The sequence below is a fragment of the Littorina saxatilis genome, linkage group LG2, assembly GCF_037325665.1.
Source record: "Littorina saxatilis isolate snail1 linkage group LG2, US_GU_Lsax_2.0, whole genome shotgun sequence".
Classification (NCBI taxonomy): domain Eukaryota; kingdom Metazoa; phylum Mollusca; class Gastropoda; order Littorinimorpha; family Littorinidae; genus Littorina; species Littorina saxatilis.
In genome coordinates, this window is record NC_090246.1 from 47,048,119 (window position 1) to 47,069,289 (window position 21,171).

Below are 21,171 nucleotides of genomic sequence, written 5' to 3' on the forward strand. Positions count from 1 at the left end.
ATATTTAATCTTTGTTGCTATAGACTTTCCAAAGGCATAAATTAAACAGTTCTCTAAAAGACGATTAAAAACCAGTATTATTACTATATGTTTAACCAGCCCCTCGATAAACACTGGAAGGACTTAAAGTGACACCCCTGTCTGCAAACAGAAGCATCTCCATTCGTCAAAACCAGAGTAGCTATTAAATGATTCCATTATTCTGTAAGACAACGCTTCGTTTTTACATTTAGTCAAGTTTTGACTAAATGTTTTAACATAGAGGGGGAATCGAGACGAGGGTCGTGGTGTATGTGTGTGTGTGTGTGTGTGTGTGTGTGTGTGTGTGTGTGTGTGTGTGTGTGTGTGTGTGTGTGTCTGTGCGTGTGTGTGTGTGTGTGTAGAGCGATTCAGACCAAACTACTGGACCGATCTTTATGAAATTTGACATGAGAGTTCCTGGGAATGATATTCACGGACGTTGTTTTCTTATTTTCGATAAATACTTTTGATGACGTCATATCCGCCTTTTTGTAAAAGTTGAGGCGGCACTGTCACACCCTCATTTTTCAATCAAATTGATTGAAATTTTTGTAAAGCAATCTTCGACGAAGGCCAGACTTCGGTATTGCATGTCAGCTTGGTGGCTTAAAAATTAATTGATGACTTTGGTCATTAAAAATCTGAAATTGTAATGAATTTTTTTGTATAAAACGATCCAAACTCTGATATTGTGGCATGCGTCTCGGTAAATGGCTCTTATTCAGCCTGGTTCAGTATTTGCAGAGGAGTAAGACAGGGTGATCCTTTGTCACCTTATTTATATTTACTGTGCGCTGAGGTTTTATCAAACATGTTGCGTGAAAATGAGAAAGTAAAAGGTATACATGTGCGTGATAGCGAAATGTTAATGTCTCAGCCGGTTTGCGGACGACACAGCTTTGTGTTTGGATGGAAGCGAAGAATCATTTACAGAAGCTGTGAGAATTTTGAATGTTTTTGCTAGTATGTCCGGATTAAAAATAAACTTAGAAAAAATACAGGTCATATGGATTGGGAGTAGGAGGAACAGCCAGATACGGTACTTGCGTGACATGAATTTTTGCTGGGACCCAGGGACATTTAGATATTTGGGGGTAGTTTTCTCTGTGGATACAGGAAATATTGTCCATCTAAATTATACAGGAAAGATTGCAGAGATAAGAAAAGTATTGAACATGTGGAGTAAGCGACAGCTTACCCCTTTTGGTAAAATTACTGTTTTGAAAACACTAGCAATGTCTAAGTTAACGTACTTATTTATGAATATCCCAGATCCATGCGATATATTTTTGAAAGAACTTGATGGTATGTTTTTTCAGTTTTTATGGAATGGTAAACAAGGTAAAGTTAACAAGAAATGTGCTTGTCAGTCTTACCAAAAGGGAGGGTTAAAAATGTTAAATGTTTGTACTTTCTTGTCAGCTATGAAAATTAGCTGGCTTAGGAGAGTTTTCTATGCCGAATCTCCTTTAACCAGGTTTACGCTCTGTCTTTATCCTGAGCTGGATAAACAACAGCAGCTAGGGGGTGAGTTTGCCAACACTTTAATGCAATCAATCCACAATCCTTTTTGGCATGATGTATTGAAACACTTCAAGAAATTAAGCATAAAATGTATACCAACTGATGTAAGTGAGTTTAATGCAGAATGTATCTTTTATAATAGAAATATTGTAATTGGAAAACACACTGTATACTTTAAAGATTGGACAGAAAGGGGTATTTTCCAAGTCTGTCATTTACTGAATGAAAATGGCAGTCTATTGAATTTTGTAGATTTTCAGATAAAATTTCCTACATTGAAGGTTAACTTTTTGAAATTTGCAGGACTGATCAAATCTATTAAGGCATATCAGAAAAAGATAAATGTAATACAGGAGGCAAACTATGAATTGTTAAAGCAAAAACCATGGAAAATAATATTTGAAGGAAACCATAGTGCCCAATCGTGTTTGGCCTCGGCAGACTCAGCCCCAGCTGGTGTGGTAAAATGGAATGGTATTTTTGATAACCTCAGCTGGAACAAGATCTTTTACTTATGTCATAAGACAACAGTTGATTGTCAGCTAAAATGGTTCCAGCTGAGGTTAATTTATAGGGCTTTGCCCACAAACCGCTACTTATTTCTGAGAAAAATTGTTGAATCTTCTAATTGTTCGTTTTGTAACAATGAGGAAGAAACAATTAATCATTTGATGTGGCATTGCCAGCATATTAACAGGTTTTGGCAGGAACTACAGGAACTGTTAAATAATAGTTGTTATCATGTTACTAATTTCCAGTCAGTTTCGGAAGCGTTGGTATTGTTTGGAGTTCAGGAAAATATGTTCACTGATAAAGCCTTAGATTTCATTATTTTATTGGCCAAATTTTATATTTACAAATGTAAATGGAACTCTGAAAGACCGATGCTTCCGATATTCTTGAAATTTTTGAAAAGTAGATATTCATTGGACAAGTACAAGGGGGGATTAGCAGAAGATAAGTTTGACCGCCTCTGGCAACCATATTCTAACCTGGTTTCATGAAAATTGTCCAGTACTAGGCTCTACTCCTCCTCCCTAATTCGTTAACAGTATCTTGATATATATTCTGTTGTAAACTTGAATCTTGTAGCAATCAATATTGTTTAAAGGTCTAGTAGTTGTTGTAGTCAAACGGTCCAATACAGTGCCTCTTTAACTTTCTCCCTCTCTCTCTCTACTTCTCTCTCTGTTCTAGATCATTCTTTCTATGCATGTTGTAGGTATGAATGTGGCGATGTGAATTGTGATGTAATGTATAATGTGTTGTAAAAAAAAATATTAAAGAAAAAAAAAAAGGAAAAAAAAACAAAAACCGATCCAAACGTACGTTCATCTTATTCTACATCATTTCCTGATTCAAAAAAAAAAATGTTATATTTGGATTAAAAACAAGCTCTGAAAATTAAAAATATAAAAATTATTATCAAAATTAAATTTCCGAAATCGATTTAAAAACAATTTCATCTTATTCCTTGTCGGTTCCTGATTTCAAAAACATATAGATATGATATGTTTGGATTAAAAACACGCTCAGAAAGTTAAAACGAAGAGAGGTACAGAAAAGCGTGCTATGCAGCACAGCGAAACCACTCTCGCACTGAACAGGCTCGTCAGTTTCACTCCGTTATGCACAAGCGGCGGACTACGGTCATTGTGAAAAACTGCAGTGCGTTCCACAGCTTGACTAAATGTAGCAATTTCGCCTTACGCGACTTGTTATTTGGTGTGTTTGAATACAATCTTTTTTTGGGTTAATGCTACATTCAACTAAGGAACTCTGCTACTAGAGAGTACAGTTTGGGACAAGTTTCAACTTTGAACTGTCATTTCTTGTACATTGTTCTTTAAAAACTATTGAGATGAACTTCTGCTGTTACAGTTTTTACACAAAAAAGTTGCAACAAAATGTGTCTACAGTCGAGATCATTTAACACGAAAAACGATAAGCCGAAAAAACCCATTACGCGAAACGTGTTGTCAGTCCCAATCATTCCCTTCATAAACCCTACTTAAGAAAAACATCATAACGCGAAATAAAACGATCTGAGACTCACGCAAAAAACGTTTACACGAAGCCGATTCTCGGTCTCTTGCACCACCAAACAACTGTTTCTTTCAACTTGTAGCTTCCAAAGCGAGAAGTGTTCACGTGTTTGCACGGCCCATTGAAAGAAAGAATGAAATGGTCGACGTAAAGTTAAACTTAGACTTTATCACGAAGTTGGTACAGCTCTCTTGTGGTGTTTGCTTCTTGCGCATGCATATTCTTCCTGATAATTCCATAATCTCTCACTTTATGTCACGGTGTATCAAGATTCTGAAGTCACTTCCGAAAACACTCTACGGCTTACGCGCGTTTGTTCGGTTGGTCAGCACCGATCAACTCTGTTGAAGCGTTTATACTTAAAACAGGTATCTTCTATGCTTTAATCATTTCATCACTTCATTGGCCCGTCAAAACACGGAAAAAAGCGGCTTCCTTTGGAAATAGAGCCTTTTATTCGCTGTCAGAGAAATGAAGCGACCCGAAATTCAGACTCCTGCGAAGTTAACAACAAGACACGGGCTGTATTCTTACACAAAAGAGTACTTCCGTTCAAAGCGAAAGCTGAAACCGAATCGCGTCAGCAGTTCAAACGAGTTTCGTGAACATCGCTGCAAGTAAACCGATTTCAAAATAGTTTGATCATTTTCGTTATCGCAAAAAAACATTCACTCGAAAAAAAATATTGGTCCCTTTCATTTCGTGTAAAGCGATCTCGACTGTATATGAGTTACATAACAGAAGAAATGTATCAGATTGTTGTCGGTCTTCAATTCACAGTATCGCTTTAACCTCTTCAAGTGCCTGAAACATGAAAGATCCATCGATCAGCAACAAAAACAATAAAAACAATCACACCTCACATTCTTCAAATGAAAAAGACATACAGAATACTATACTGAAGTTTCGTGTCAGCATATTTTTTTTATTCGGATAAAAGCCAATTAAACATGCGTAAAAATTCAACACATATAAAAACTTAAAAGGAAAAGTACTGACAAGACTTCCAAAAAGCTCATACATGTATAAACAATAGTACAAACGTATGTCATAAAAGAAATAAACCCCACTTTGGTAAAGCAAGTACTATTTAGAGCGTAGTGAAGTTAAAGTTGTGCACCTTGTTTGACCCTGTACAATTTGTGAACTTTCTTGATCAGCCCTTGTGAATGTGTGCATCCATACATTTGCATGTGTGGTTGTGTGTGTCTGTGCATTGTGTGTGTGCATGTATGTGTCTTTACATGCATGTCTTGTGTGTGTTGTTCAGGCAGTGTATTTAAAATAAAAGTGTGTACATTTGAAGAGAGGGGTGAAGGGAGGTTGAAGGTAATTTCTGTTTGTATATGTTCAAGTGTGTAGCGGGGAATGATGAGAAAAAAATGCTTCAGGGAATAGAAAAAATAGTTGAAAAATTAACCATACAAAATCTGTCCATATTTAATGTTTACAATGTTTCTGACTTTGGTACAGATGTTGTTCTAAATATCAATAATTAAAGTCACAGAAATAAAAACACAATGCAACAAATCCCAGAAAACATTTTCTACCACACACGAACTCATGTACACAGACTTGAAAGCATTTAAAGACTATATGACTATCAAAACCATGATACAAGTGACTTCTTTCGGCAACAGTTTAAAGACTACAAAATTCATGCTCCTGACTTGATAAAAAGATGACCCTGAACTGCATGTGTAAAACACTAGGATTACTTTGTTAAAGCTGTGTAAAAGATCAAATAAAGAGTATACAAAAATGCTGAAACAAAATCATCTTCTCCTGCCTGAGCCACCCATCCTCCCTAGGACACATAATCCAAATCCTGAAGACCATCTGAAAGGTAAGCCCTCTAAATAAGTATTGGTAATCCATACTACTTTTGACTATGTGAGCAGAGTGTGTTTGGCAAGCAGAGAATTTTTTTAAAATTAAACAAAAGCACCAACACACACACACACACACACACACACACACACAAACACCATTCAGCTGTGGTATGTGGCAAGTAAAGGTATACCAAAAAAATAATCTGGAGCACAACTGCAGAAGATGCTCAGGGCAAAGTATTGGCATACTGACATGGAATGGCATTCTCGGAATGAAAACAATATGGGTAGAAGGTTTTATTATTACATCAAATCATATAAATAACCCATTGAGTAGCCTTCTTCCCTCTGAACTTTTCTTTTCTCCTACAGAATAGAATACTGAGGTCTTTAAAAATCCATTCACCGATAAAACACTGAAAATATAACACTAAGCAAGCAAGTGTAAATATTCATAAATTCAAAACAGTAAAAGGTGTTTAATACTGTTTTACAAAGTTATTGCCAATAAAATGCAAATAATATGCATTCAAAAACTATGCATAGCTACATGCAAATACAAAGAAAAATCAAGTTGCTGCAAGCTTCACCAAAAAGTCGCAGCTCAAAAATGACATATAAGAAGGGACCTTCCATTTCCAGTTCAAACACTTCACAAAATCTTCGGGTAGTAATATATTTGTTATAGTGGAAGAAGTAGTATCATGCCAACCTGAATATGCTTTATAAGTTCTGATTAACTCTCATGAAATAATGTTGTCCCTTAAAGCTTGTGAACGTTCGTGTGCACTTTTCCGCATCAACTCACTAAACAGGTTTGGCCTGAAACCAAGGAACCTGAAGTTAACATCTCACATAGATAGCGTTTGTTTGTTTGCTTAACGCCCAGCCAACCACGAAGGGCCATATCAGGGCGGTGCTGCTTTGACATATAACGTGCGCCACACACAAGACAGAAGTCGCAGCACAGGCTTCACGTCTTACCCAGTCACATTATTCTGACACCGGACCAACCAGTCCTAGCACTAACCCCATAATGCCTGACGCCAGGCGGAGCAGCCACTAGATTGCCAATTTTAAAGTCTTAGGTATGACCCGGCCGGGGTTCGAACCCACGACCTCCCGATCACGGGGCGGACGCCTTACCACTAGGCCAACCGTGCCGGTCATAGATAGCGTAAATTGGTGAGAAAATAGATAATACAAAAGTACATGTTATCAAAAAAATCTTTCAATGTTTTCCTTGTAATTGCAGCACCCCAGTATAACATCTGCTTTTCTCACAATAAAACACTTGGAGAAATAGAAGCAATGAGCCATGATTTGCTTTTAAGCCCATCCTGAAAAAGTACTTATGTGTGATATATTTTCCGCTAAACAGTAACACACGGCATTTATCTAACTACATGTCTATCAACACACAGTTCTTATCCTCAAATTATGTCTTAATATGTAGTCACTTTACTTCCATTACGACCATAACAAATAAACAAGATTAAGATTTACATAAAGAAAGAGAAAGTTCATACTGATTTTTATTTCTTTGCAGGTATGTGTACAACTGAAAAACAGCCATCAAACCTCATATATATATATATGGGTGTACATGAAAGTGGGAGCTGAACATAGTGTGAACAATAAGAAGGAGAAAGTAACAACGACAACAAAAGTCCAAAGGGGTGTGACAATGGCACAAAACATGCCATCCAAGATTGTTGACAGTCACTAAACATCAAAAGGCATGTTGACTTAAAAAATGTGTAATAAACAGATCAGTTAAATTCGAACAAACAGTAGGGCAAGTACTTCACAAACAAATGACTATGCATACAGAAACAAATCCCAAAACGTTTTTGAAGAGGGTTTTATTTATAAGGTATGAACACTAAGCTGAAGAGAGCTGCATAATCCACGTATAGTCACCACTGTACAACCCAGTCAATCTGATCTTTAAAAGGGCAGAGGAATTGTCCCTGTCTCAGAGCCCATGAATAACTTCGTCAGAGCATCACCATTTTTACATTTAATAATCCTTTTGTTGTTGCTTTTCGAGTGTGTATAAATATTCTCTACTCAGACACGTTTCCACGTAGCATCATTTTATAACATAAATTCTTGACCTTATCAGTCTACAACAAAGTTACACACATGATCTACCCAAAGTATGGAGAAAAAAAAAGTTTAAAAATATTGAATCTATAAAATTGCCACAAAAAAAAGGCCTGAGCTCATTTACATTATGCATGTTACAGAATAACAATCAACAAAAGGGACACATAAAAATTGTGACCAGAATGAAATTATTCACAAGTACTCACTTTATACAACAACAAAATCAAGAATACAAACATCAAATAGAGAACTGTTTAGAAAAAGGCCGTTACATATGTATCCTTAGTCTTAGAAATAAAGATCAGAAAATTAGTCTCATTATATAGTGATTTTTTTGGGATTAACAAGAAACCGTAGATACTTCCATACTACTAAAAACGCTAGAAATCTTGATACTTACCCGAAATATTTTCTGAGCTTTTGGGTTTTGTTCTACACACACTGAACACAAATTTCCATTTTTCAACTCTTTTACCACTTTTTTTTTTATACTGACTCATTTCATGGTGTAATATGTAATCTTTAGTGAGGTTGCCATATGGATGACAATTGACATCTTTGAACCTCTGTAAAGTAATGAAAAATGCATGTTTGTGCCAAAAGACTTTTAAAGTGCACATTACTGACTGTAAATGTCAAACTTACAACTCACACACGAACTGAAGGAGAAAGTAAGTACAAGTACTCCGCTTTCTCATTAAGTGATTAACTTTCCCTCCCACAGCCATAACAGTGGTTTGAATGCAAATCCAGAATTTCATTGTCCGCTGCTTGCTAAACACACTATAAAATAAAAAAATGTGACCATACCAGGACACTCAGAGGTTTACAAATAGGTCTCACAAAACCTAATCTTGTGACACCCACACAAAATATGGTCAGTATAAGCACATCAAAAACAAACACTTTTGAGTTGTTATTGAAGCATCAAGATCATGGTCATGAGTTGCTCAAGTGTATGCATTTGTAACCTTAAGATCATCAACAGATAATTAAGACACAAACAGGCTACTTGAAAAAGACCGGTGCCATCAAAATGACCTTTAACTATTTCCACGCTTTGTAAGAAGCTGCTCAAACTGATAGACTCAAAGATTAAGCAATTTTGATGACATGGATTTGTCTGATATTCCAATTGGAAATCGTTTACCTTGCTCATGTTGAAGTCTCATCCAGAATCAAAGAATATATCAGCAAAAACATTGAGTAAAACATGCTTTACTTTCAGTTTCATCATTACCCATGACTACCTTAGCAAAATGTTGAAGATTCAGACAGGTTCTGATCAAAAGAGACCTTCAACACAACACAATCTCACCTGAATAGACAGGCGAACTGATAAAGGTAAGAATCCAAACAAATACAACACAATTTGAAAGGCATAAAGTCAATGTCATTAAAAAAGTAAAATTAACAACACATTATTTGACCACATACGTCACATACCTGACATATATATGAGTTCAACAGAAGGTTAACCTCAACTTCTCTTTCTGGTCAAGACATGGGAAAACAAAATCCATGCCACAAAGGAAAATTATTCTGATGCAGATATCTACTACAAACAGACTCCCAAGATTAGCCAACAGATGGCAGCAAGAATAGTGCATCATACGAAAAAATGGGTAATCAGCGAAAGCAGTTCAACTTGAAAAATGCAATTTTACAAGCTAGTCATGAAGGCATCAACAACAAGGTAGAGCGCCTGAATGTCCAGAAGATTGGCTGCAGGCACGTGTAAATTGTGCTCATCAGCTTCAATGCCAAAAACAGATATCAGTTTCTTCCCTGTGTCGGTGGTCAGCCAAGACTGGTCACCTTCCACTGGAACTTCACACTGGTCACGCTCCCATACTGGGTGAAGCTAAAAGAAAAAAAGAAAAAAAGTGAGGATGACTGCTAAGCTATCTTGTTTCCAGGAATATGCAGGGCAATAACTTTTGGACAAACGTTGTGGTGTGTGTACAAGTACAGTAGAGCCCCCCTTTTAAGACCTAACAAAATCTGAGAAAATCAGGTCTTAAAAAGGAGGGAGTCTTAAAATGGGGGTACATTTTACAGAGGTTATGAACAAAACGATTGAGAAAACAGGATCTTAAAAGGGAGGAAGTCTTAAAATGGGGGGTCTTGAAAGGGGGGTCCATTGTAGTCCATGGTCTGGTTGAGAAATCTATTTTCAAAGACAGGCACAAATTCAAATGCGCACACAGATACACCATGGCACATGCACGCATCCACGCACACACACACAGAGGAAAAAAGAAGACACTGCCAGGACAGCAAATGACGGTAACAACAAATGGATCAGTTCCTTCATCGTTTAGTCAATCTTTTGGGCAGCCAGTCAAACTGGTACAGCTCAGTAAGTTCCCAGTCAATCGTTGGATCTGTCATTCAAACCATCAAACTCCAGTAAGTTTTTACTGGTCAACAATTTCATTCAACTCTCAGCTGCTCACTTAAAGGCACAGTCAGCCTCCCGTAAACCCTCACAGATACGGTCAGGCTTTTACACACAGTACAAACACCCTTTCATTTAAACACTCACCGATTGAGAACATCCTAGGTGGCCTCCGTAAAGAGCGAACAATTTTCAAAGAAGTTTTGTTTGCGTGGTTTATCTTACCCCTGAGCCATCGTGAACCCGTGTGATCCTGTTTCCCTTTTTCACAATGTAGTCGTCAGTTACTCGATGTGAGCTTATTTACAATAGCACGTTTTTATGCACGAAACAAACGGCTGTGGTTCACAAGAACTCTAGCGATGGCTTTTGACTGTTGAGAGGAACGGCGATATGCACTGATAAACCGTCGTCTGCTACGACCCTTGCGTGACCCTGCTTCCGGGCTTTTCTTTTTTCAAACTTTCACAACTTCGAATTGTCTTGATGAAAAAAGAATTCTTTTAAGATTAAAGAATGTTTGTGTAACAAGCTGTCAATTTATTATTTAGATTTTAAAAGTTAGGTCAAGCGCAAAAACGCACCACGGTCCAAAAACATTTTGATAATCATCGATTCACGGCTATCGCCAGTTTACATTGATAGAATGAGACCCGAAGGGAAGTAACTCATGTTTGACCTGAGTTCAGGATGGGTCCAAAAAGTGTTCGAGACAATCTGCAAAATTAATTCTTTAAAAATTGCTCGCTCTTTACGTAGGGCACCTAGGATGTTCCCGTTTCGTGAGCGTTCAAATGGAAGGGTGTTTGTACTGTGTGTAAAAGCCTGACAGTATCTGTGATGGTTTACGGGAGGCTTACTGTCCTGGCGTGAATTCCGGTATTCATAACAGCCGTCCAGCACCAAAACAAGGCGCCATTGTTGTTGAGGACCAAGTCCATGAAAATAAATTCTTTGAAAATTTCTCACGCTCGACAGAAAGCAGCCAGGATGTTCCCGTTCGGTGAGCGTTCAAATGGAAGTATGCTTGTACTATATATGTAGACGCTCGGGGAGCTCTGTGATGGTTTACGGGAGGCTTACTGTGCCTTTAATGCATGGCTAATGCAGCATCAGAATCTGTTTCTGCATCACTTTCAACCAATTACAACAGCAATCAAAAGCAACTTTTGCCCAGTCCGCAAGATGTCTGGCAGACTTACAGCGGTAATGATGGCCTGTGATGTGATGGTATCCAGTAAGCAAAAGGCTGTTACTTCTAGTTCATCATCGTCCAACTCGTTCAGCAGACTGACTAATAGTTCACACGCTTCAAACACTTCTGTAGAGCAAAGTGGGTAAGATATTGTCTCGTCTTCCTGCAACAACAACAAAAGATAAGTTTGAAAGAACAAGAACAAAAAGCAGAATTATCAGATGAAGAAAAAGAAGAAAAAGCATTACCTCTCATGATATTTTTCCCACTCATCGCTACAGCTTGAAGGAAAAATCTCATACTCTTTTTCTTCAGAATTCAACGCTAACAAATGGAACTTTCTTATAAAGTGAAAATTAAACAGTTCACAATTTCGATTCCTTTTTTCCGTTTTAATGTTGTAGGTTTAAGAAATACACAACAAAAACTTAAAATTGCACTACTCTTCTGGTAATACAAACCAACAACATGCTTGAAACGTTCTGACAAAATATATGGACAATTTCAAGCTGTAATAAAAACTTTGCCAATGGTGAGGTAAGGACAATACAGAAAGACAGCAACAAGACAAACACAAAAGAATGAATATTTGTTGTTACATACATTCACAAGTACAGTGTTAGAGCCAGAAAAGACCTATGCATAGTTTGTTCATGTGTACAAATTACAATGTACAACTTTTTACCTGTTGTTGAAAGCCCGCCAGAAACAAAAACCGAAGGAGTGTGTCATCAAGGGAAGGAACCTTGTTGCGCAGGCTCTGCAGGGTAGTGGTCTTCTCAATGTTCATTTCTAACAAGTCTGCTGCTTTGTGAAGCTGCAAACACCAAACATAAAACATCTGACATTAGAAACCTTGAGGACCCTTTTCTTTATTTGGTGTTTAACGTCGTTTTCAACCACGAAGGTTATATCACGACGGGGAAAGGGGGCAGATGGGATAGAGCCACTTGTCAATTGTTTCTTGTTCACAAAAGCACTAATCAAAAATTTGCTCCAGGGGCTTGCAACGTAGTACAATGTATTACCTTACTGGGAGAATGCAAGTTTCCACTACAAAGGACTTAACATTTCTTACATACTGCTTGACTAAAATCTTTACAAAAATTGACTATATTCTATACAAGAAACACTTAACAAGGGTAAGCGTTAGTCGCCTCTTACGACATGCTGGGGAGCATCGGGTAAATTCTTCCCCCTAACCCGCGGGGGGTCTTGAGGACCCTACATTCAAAAGATTACACATAGATCTATAAATGACATAATGATTTCTTTCCAAAGAAAAGCATTATTCTGCTCACATTTCCTCCAAATAGATGTAAAAAATATTTATGTACGTTTTGTCAAAAAGAAAGCATGGCAAATCAATAACAAATAGGCTGTCTATTTCAGCGAGTCTCATATATTTTACAGGATAAGTACTTCAAAATACTTTGTTTCATTGTTGCAGTCAGACGGTTAGGCTTTCCTTTTCACAGCAAGTACTGACAACAACTTGAACCTCAAAATCAAATATGCACGCACTAGTCTGCTGAACCTAAACCACGACTATCGCTTCAGTTATACAGTTAATTTCCTAGACATCAAACAGCCTGAGAGTGAGAGTGAAAAATAATGTCAATTACGCAAGCACAATAACAATTAACATACAACAGCAAAAAGTTGCTTCTTTTAATCATGTTCAGAAAAATAACCATCCAAACCTCAGGAAGTCAAACAATCAAATTCTCAGCCACAAGATCAGTCCATGAACTGATGAAAAAAAATCTAATCTTTCATTCCTTTACTAACAACAAGAGAAGAGAAGGTAGATTAAAAAGAAAAAGAGAAAAACACCACCAAGTTTTCTACCCCGACTTTCTCAAAAGTGAATTCAACTGCATGTGTGCATCAAGCTAAAATACCAAAGGGAGGTAAGTGCGCTAGGGAAAAAAAGCTGAGCTCTATCTGTAATTTGGTCTTTAATTGATGTGCTGGATTCATTACAATATGACGATTTGCTAAAGTTACTTCAACAGACTGGAGAAAATGAATTTGATCTTTTCCTCATATAATGGCCAACTCTCATAAATTTATCTTGTGTTTGTGTACAGCAAAGCACAAGACTGCACAAAAAAAAACTACTTTCATGCTTCATGCTCAAGTTTTTCTCTGAGAAAAAGTTACCCCAGTAATACCACTCACACAGAATAAACACTGTAAATTGTGAACAATACACACATGCAAAAACGGGAAAGTCACCACTGCATGCAAAAATATATGCAAAAGAACTGAAATTCTAACTCTGCTAGGAACTGCAACTCTAGTAATTGTGTTTGTAACTGGATCTTTTTTCATAAAAAGCTTACTTTGCTTATTTGACTCTGGTTTGTTCCGGCTTAAGCAGAATGTTGGGACTGATGTCTCAAAGCAAACTCTTCTTCTTCTCAGATTACTGAGGTAATCCCTACACAAGGCGACTATCCTCACTAGGTTGTTGTGTCTGCCAAGTGTTTTTAAAAAGTTGCAAAGGATGTTTGTTTTTTTCTCCCATTTTATTACTCTTATTCCATCTTAGGTTTTGGATAGTTGCATTGCAAGGGGATGTCCGAGCAAACAAACTAGGCAAGTTAGAATGTTAGTCATCACATCTTAAATGTACTACCTTTGCCTTAATTAACAAAAATTGCAAAGCTGACTGAAGCAAATCAAGCTGCACAAGCTCTGCACCAGAAAAAAACAAAAAACGTTAAGACATTGGGATAACAGTTTAGAGTTACAGTAGACTTCCACTATATCGCGGTCCTCAGAATCAGATCGTGATATATACAAGCGATATAGGCGTGGGAGGGGGACCCGCGACAAAAAAACAAAAACAATTTTTATTTTTTTAGTTAGTCTACTGTTTTGGTTTTTACCTGTGAACAAGAATTTGATTTGGATGAATACTGTCTGAGTTCATGCGGGTGTTGTATGAGAAAGAAAATAAAAACTATTCAAACCTCTCTATTCTCATCTCTGCTGATGCAAACAAACTCACTCTTCCGCTCTGTACTCTGCAATTGAACCCCAGTCCAGAAACAAGGGTAAAATATTGTTCAGCATATTTGCCAGTTTCATGTGAAAGAGGGGGGATTGCTAGTAATAGACAGTTGGAGTTGAACCCCTTGAGAGCCGACAGCGAAGCAAGCTTCTTGCACATGCCGAAAAGATGAAGAGGCTACCAGACCAACCCCTGCATGACAAACTTAAAAAGCCTGACAAAGAACAGGCTAAAACGGAAAAGCTTGAACCATCTTGTCAAGGAAGAGCAACGCATGCAGGCTGACATCTTGACGGCAAACATCGAACTGTGCGGGAGACTTGATCCAACCAACTGGCCCCCAAAAACCCTTAAAGCTGAAGTCAGAACCACCATCCCTGGCATTAAGTGAAGAAAGACCAGAGAGGCGCTGTGCTGAAAGCTCTGACAATGGAGGAGATCGACAACCGCTACCCTGCACCTAGATGGACACACATCTTTACCGACGGATCAGCTGAAGACGCCACAAGAAATGGAGGATGTGGCGTATTCATCAAGAAACCAGGCCTGCCTCCAGTCTCTGTGTCAGCATCCGGAGGGAGATTGTGCTCCAACTACAAGGCTGAAGTTCTGGCACTCCACAAAGCCACAGAGTTTGTTTGTTTGTTTGCTTAACGCCCAGCCGACCACGAAGGGCCATATCAGGGCGGTGCTGCTTTGACATATAACGTGCGCCACACACAAGACAGAAGTCGCAGCACAGGCCTCGTGTCTCACCCAGTAACATTATTCTGACACTGGACCAACCAGTCCTAGCACTAACCCCATAATGCCAGACGCCAGGCGGAGCAGCCACTAGATTGCCAATTTTAAAGTCTTGGGTATGACCCGGCCGGGGTTCGAACCCACGACCTCCCGATCACGGGGCGGACGCCTTACCACTAGGCCAACCGTGTCGGTAAAGCCACAGAGACAGTCCTGCAATGGGAAAGCCGTCCCAAGAAAGCTGTCTTCTTCTCTTCAGCACTCCAGGCCTTGTGTTCGGGCAATCCAGACCCGACCATGGAACACCTGATGCAGAACATCAACACACTGGCCCAAACCACAGCGGTTGTCCTGCAGTGGATCCCTGCACACACGGAGATTGTGGGCAACGAAGTGGCGGATCGGCATGCAAAGGAGGGCAGCAAAACTGAGCAGCCTCTAACCTCACTTACAGTGAAGCCATGACCCTAATCCGAAACAGGCAAAAATCCACCTTCAAAAAGAAAAACATTGGATACAATCCACACAAAGATGTCCTACATCAGCTCACTCGTCACGAGACAGGCCACTGCGGACTGAACAGCCACCTAAAAAGGATCGGCATCAGACAGTCGGCCCTGTGCAACTGTGGAGAGGCGGACCAGACACCGGACCACTTCCTGCAGACCTGCCAACTCCACTGCAGTGAGAGGAAACGCGTCTGGCCCACAGGGACATCGCTGCACACCAAGCTAGGGGGCAGCACTCAGGACCTGGAAATGACAGCCCACTTCGTCAACATCACGGGCCAAAGAATCTAGACACAGCCATCGTCGAACGCTGAAGAAGAAGAAGCTAGTAATAGAGACTGGAGAACTTTTCTCTGCAGTCTCTTCCACCACTGCTTAGAGCACTAAGCACCAGAAAAGGGAGGGAGGAAGAGGAGGGGTTGAGTGGGCAGTGGAGATAAAACTGGAAAATTGGTGTGAGGAGTGCTGTACAAGTCCATGAGAGAAAAAGTGCTTCTTCAAAAAAGCAAAACCGGGACTGCAGACCCCCCCAAAAAGGTAGTTCCTGGGTTTTTATTGGTCCAAGATGTCTTCGCATTAGCCGAATTCACGATATAGTGGACCGCGCGCGATATAGTGGAATTCCCCTGTATCTCTTGTTATAAACACAGAACACAAGACAAGGAGAAGAAGGCATCCTTTATCTGAGTCTGGACTGACGGTGCAACTATGGAATGACAAGAAGAAGAAAATTACAGAACAATAACAAACCAATGTTTAAATGTTACTGACAATATTTGTAACATTTTATGTTTAACCAAAATGAAAAACATCAATCAGCATGCAAAAAACACGCCTTCCTTGGATAAATAACAACCTCTGACACCAGAACATATGCATGCTCTGTTCTTGAAAGAAAGAACAAGTCGCGTAAGGCGAAAATACAACATTTAGTCAAGTAGCTGTCGAACTCACAGAATGAAACTGAACGCAACGCAATGCAGCAAGACCGTATACTCGTAGCATCATCACTCCACCGCCCGTGGCAAAGGCAGTGCCAGTGGAATTGACAAGAAGAGCGGGGTATTCGTTGCGCTGAGAAGGATAGCACGCTTTTCTGTACCTCTCTTCGTTTTAACTTTCTGAGCGTGTTTTTAATCCAAACATATCATATCTATATGTTTTTGGAATCAGGAACCGACAAGGAATAAGATGAAAGTGTTTTTAAATTGATTTCGAAAAAAAAATGTTGATAATAATTTTTATATATTTAATTTTCAGAGCTTGTTGTTAATCCAAATATAACATATTTATATGTTTTTGGAATCAGCAAATGATGGAGAATAAGATGAACGTAAATTTGGATCGTTTTATAAAAAAAAATTTTTTTTACAATTTTCAGATTTTTAATGACCAAAGTCATTAATTAATTTTTAAGCCACCAAGCTGAAATGCAATACCGAAGTCCGGGCTTCGTCGAAGATTACTTGACCAAAATTTCAACCAATTTGGTTGAAAAATGAGGGCGTGACAGTGCCGCCTCAACTTTCACGAAAAGCCGGATATGACGTCATCAGACATTTATCAAAAAAATGAAAAAAACGTCTGAGGATATCATACCCAGGAACTCTCATGTCAAATTTCATAAAGATCGGTCCAGTAGTTTAGTCTGAATCGCTCTACACACACACACAGACACACAGACATACATACACCACGACCCTCGTCTCGATTCCCCCCTCTACGTTAAAACATTTAGTCAAAACTTGACTAAATGTAAAAAGGGAACAACCATTAAACTGACACAGGTATAGGAGGCATTATCTTGCATTCATTGCTACAAGAACAACATCAAATTCATAAAGGAAAAAATACCAGGTCGTTAAGAGGATCTAGGCATTTTGGCACTTGAACTATTCTCAGTGTACACAAGCGTAGAATTTCTCTGTCTTCTTCTGACAGATTCTGTATGCCTTGGAAAAGGGCAGTGGCTCCCATAGCATCTGTTATAGACATAGATCAAACATCATCACTAACACTTCCACAGGCAAAAATGTGGGTATACATTGCAGAGCAATAAATCCATTGATGCTCTAAATCTCAGTGAATAACATTTTTTGTTAAAGACAGAACTGCGTGCAATTGGAACACAGATAATGTTTTCAAAATTCCTTGTTGGTTACTAAAGAATTAATTTAAGTGTTCATTCTTAGTTTCCTGCCGCAGAGCCTCATCCCAACTTTTCTTTTCTTTGATTTTTCTTTTTCTATCTTAGAACTTAAACCAAAGTAGTGCTTTGACTCCTGGTAAATGTAAACAACTTTAAAAAAAAAAGTGCATCACCATAGATTTGAAAAAAAAAAATTCTCCGTCAGATCAGCAAACATACTACGTCAATAATACAACTTTCTTTCTTTCTTTATTTGGTGTTTAACGTCGTTTTAATAATACAACTGAACAGCTTTAAATTACAAGCGTTCGAGAGGAATATACGCTTAAAATGTCAACATAAATCTTACTGCTCCGGTGTGAATTTAATACTGGTAAAAGAAAACTGGATTCTATGGTTAAGGTGTGTTACATAGTGTAAAAGTCTTCCTTAAACAGGCATTCTTTGCTCAGCTCTGCTAATGTTATTGAATTAATGTTTTTTTCCTGGACAGGTAAATTCCCTTACAGTCAAGGTGGTTTTTTTTCATACATGCCGCCTTTTTGATCACAGCAACAATTTCTAGTGAGATCTTTCAAATTCTCAACATCTGATCTGCTCAGGTCAAAAAAATGTCTTCCCCCAAAACACACACATACATGATACACAGATTGTATAAGTTACAGGTAGGCACATTAAGTTGATTAACATTAACAAACTTAATTCGTCTCTGAGTTATCAAATGTTTATTATTTTAAGTATTGTTATCACCACTGAAACTGCGTTTTAAAGCTAGGTCAGTGCATACACAGTTTCTGACTTTTTGACTCTTACCAGATGGACCATCAACATCGTCCAGATCAATGCTGAGGCTCGTAACAAAGCCTCCTCGTCTGCTGCGGTCAAGAACAAGTGAGAAGCGTCCGTTCTGCTTGCCGATCTGCAGTTCATACTCTGTGTAAGCCAGGGCTGTGTTGGCCGGTACCTGGAGACTTTTACTTTTTGTCTCTGCGATCTCTCCATCTTCATCCACTTTAACCTGCATACACAAATAAAGTTATAACTATAAGTTAAATGAAGGATAACAATATCAATTAACACATTGCTAATTCTTTTGGTAATAGTGTGATTCAACTCCCTCATTCAATCCACACAAGTGTGCAAATTTGCAAAAAGTCATGCATCGTAAGATTAAGAATGTACATGCAAGGGTATACTCATTCTGTGTTAATGATCAGTCATACTTATAACCTACACTGTGTAAATAATCATGTTCAAACACAAACTAGTCAAGGTGGAACATAACACCCACCTGAGAAAATTCTCAAAATATAACATAACAAATTAAGCGCCTTTATTAGCCTACTCAACACCCAGCATCAACCCAGTTCCTTCTTGTAAACTTTACAGTTATGACTTACAGTTACAGTGAAGGCAATGTATGCCTGTGAAGGCGGAAATGCACAATACTTAATTGGTACAATAAATGGATTCTACATTTGACTTACAAGATTTCTTGTAACTTCCCTTTTCTACTCAATATCTTGAAAACGGACACAGAGAGTGAAAAAAACCCACCCATTTCAAAACAACGTCCAAAGTTCAGTCAAATGGTTTATTGCATTTAATTCACTTGTCAAGCAAAATAAGTCATCCTGAAAGCACTTACAACAGCTTTCACTTCTTCTGATCCTTTTTCATTGGATTTCCCTGTTATTGTTGCATCCTTCACAAGTCTCACAACTCCAGTCACGAGACACAAGGTCTTTGAGCTGTCATTCAAGAGAGGGGCCACCAAAGGATGTTTCAAGTTGATACATCTTGACAGGTGGAAAAAAAAAGTTAAAAAAAATAGCATTAGAATAAACAATCACATGTATCGCACGTTTTTAAAACTAAGAATGATCCAAGCAAACGGGCCATCATTGGATTAAAAATTAAAGGCACACTCCCGCAATGTGAAAAAAGTTCGGTTCACCATCTCAGATCTGGTCAGGTTTTACATGGGATATAAGACCAGACATTTTCTTTCAACATAAAAGTTCAGGTAAGTCTCACGTTCAACCGGTCACAGAGTCTTTTCTATTTGAGTTGGTCCATTTGTGGCGTTCTTGACTGATTCATCATGATCGTATGATTTGGAAATTAATTATTCTGGCGTTTTTATTTGAACATTTCTTACCTGAAATGTATTTTTTTGTCTGATGGTAACTTTCTCAGTTTCGTGAAGTTGAACGTTAGCCTTTCATAATGAGCATTTTGAAATCTTCACGTTCAACATTTACAGGCATAACTTGCTTGCTAGGTATATTTGGAGTACATATTGCTTATAAACATTTCTTGTTTGTCTGTTTAGGTTTGTTTAGTGAATTTGGCATGAAAAACTACCATACACGCAGACACTGCAATTCCACATTTTCCATTTTGAAATCCTAACATCCGACACTGTGGCCTACAAAATAGAAATCTTTATGAAAATGACAATTACAATGGATACATAATGTGGTTGTATGTGATACTGGGCCATGATGCTTTTATTTCCCTAACTGCAACACACTTGGTGCAAACTTTAAAAACTGATCTGTGTCGGATGTTAGACCTTTCAAAAATGTACCCGTGTAAAACACCTAAAATATCATCTATTCAGTTACTGCTCTTGTTTGGCATGTTGTTCATCACTATCTCATGCAGTACACCAAAAATCAAGCAATTGCTTTCATGCTAACAGCCCTTTCTGGTGTTTGGTTTTTGAAAGGTCTAACATCCGACATGTTGCAATTTCTCAACTTCAAATGCTAATAGCACCAAAACCAAAAGAACCATTATCTTTTGCTTTTACATAAGGATGGGTATGAGGACAAAGGTTTAAAAAACACATTCAGATAGTCCACAGCTGTAACTTTACTTTCACAGCTCAGTGTCCTCAAATCATGCACACCTTATGTCACCAAGTCATAGATCTGAGACTGAGTGTGAGACTGAGGGGGGGGGGGGGGGGGGGGGGGGAGGGTGAGAGTGGAAAGAATTGAACAATTAGCAGGCGAGTTCTAATAGTCACCTGTTCTTTGTTACATCAATAAAACCCTGCAGGCCAACTTCCTCTTTGGAAAGCTCCCCAAGACTACTCTTCACATTCACTGAATCAGAGGCGTTAAGTTCCACATCCAACAACTCTTTGTGCAAGTCAATTCCTAATTTACCGTTCAGAGAAAAATCTGTCTCATAATCAAACGTTGCAAGCTTGTGTGTCTTTATTAGCTGTGCCTTTTCGTCATCAGTCCATGGTGTGGCTAAGATGTTGTCAAGGCTGAACTCTGTTGTCAAGCACTGTGTTCGTTTCCAGAATATCAGACGTCTGCGACGTTCTTTCAGAACAAGTGAAAACGGGGCTATGTTATCTGCTCGATCCAAGCTTCGCACAGGCGTCAGCGTGTCTTTGCCTAAACTTTTGACGACTTGGTGGGTAGTAGCCGCAAACATAACGAAGCTTTTCACTCACAGCCTGCGCTGACACAAGCACTAACAACTTGATGCAAATGAATTGATCTCTTATGCACGGAGAGACTCCGTTTAGTTCGTAATGTGCATCCCCCCGGAAGTGACGGAATCCCGGATGTTTTCATTTTGGCACTGGCTA

The 21,171-nt window shown here is 38.6% G+C and overlaps 1 protein-coding gene across 1 annotated transcript; it reads right to left on the reverse strand.

The window, feature by feature from the left end:
- Positions 1-4,490: 4,490 nt before the first annotated feature.
- LOC138959080 (pejvakin-like) lies at positions 4,491-21,133 on the reverse strand. The gene is made up of 7 exons (XM_070330429.1): positions 20,593-21,133; positions 19,204-19,354; positions 18,369-18,573; positions 17,261-17,388; positions 11,817-11,948; positions 11,139-11,294; positions 4,491-9,399 (listed from the first exon to the last, which is right to left on the reverse strand). Exons 1-7 carry the CDS (start codon positions 21,012-21,014, stop codon positions 9,199-9,201), a joined length of 1,395 nt encoding a protein of 464 aa, XP_070186530.1. The 5' UTR covers positions 21,015-21,133; the 3' UTR covers positions 4,491-9,198.
- Between the last annotated feature and the right edge of the window lie 38 nt (positions 21,134-21,171).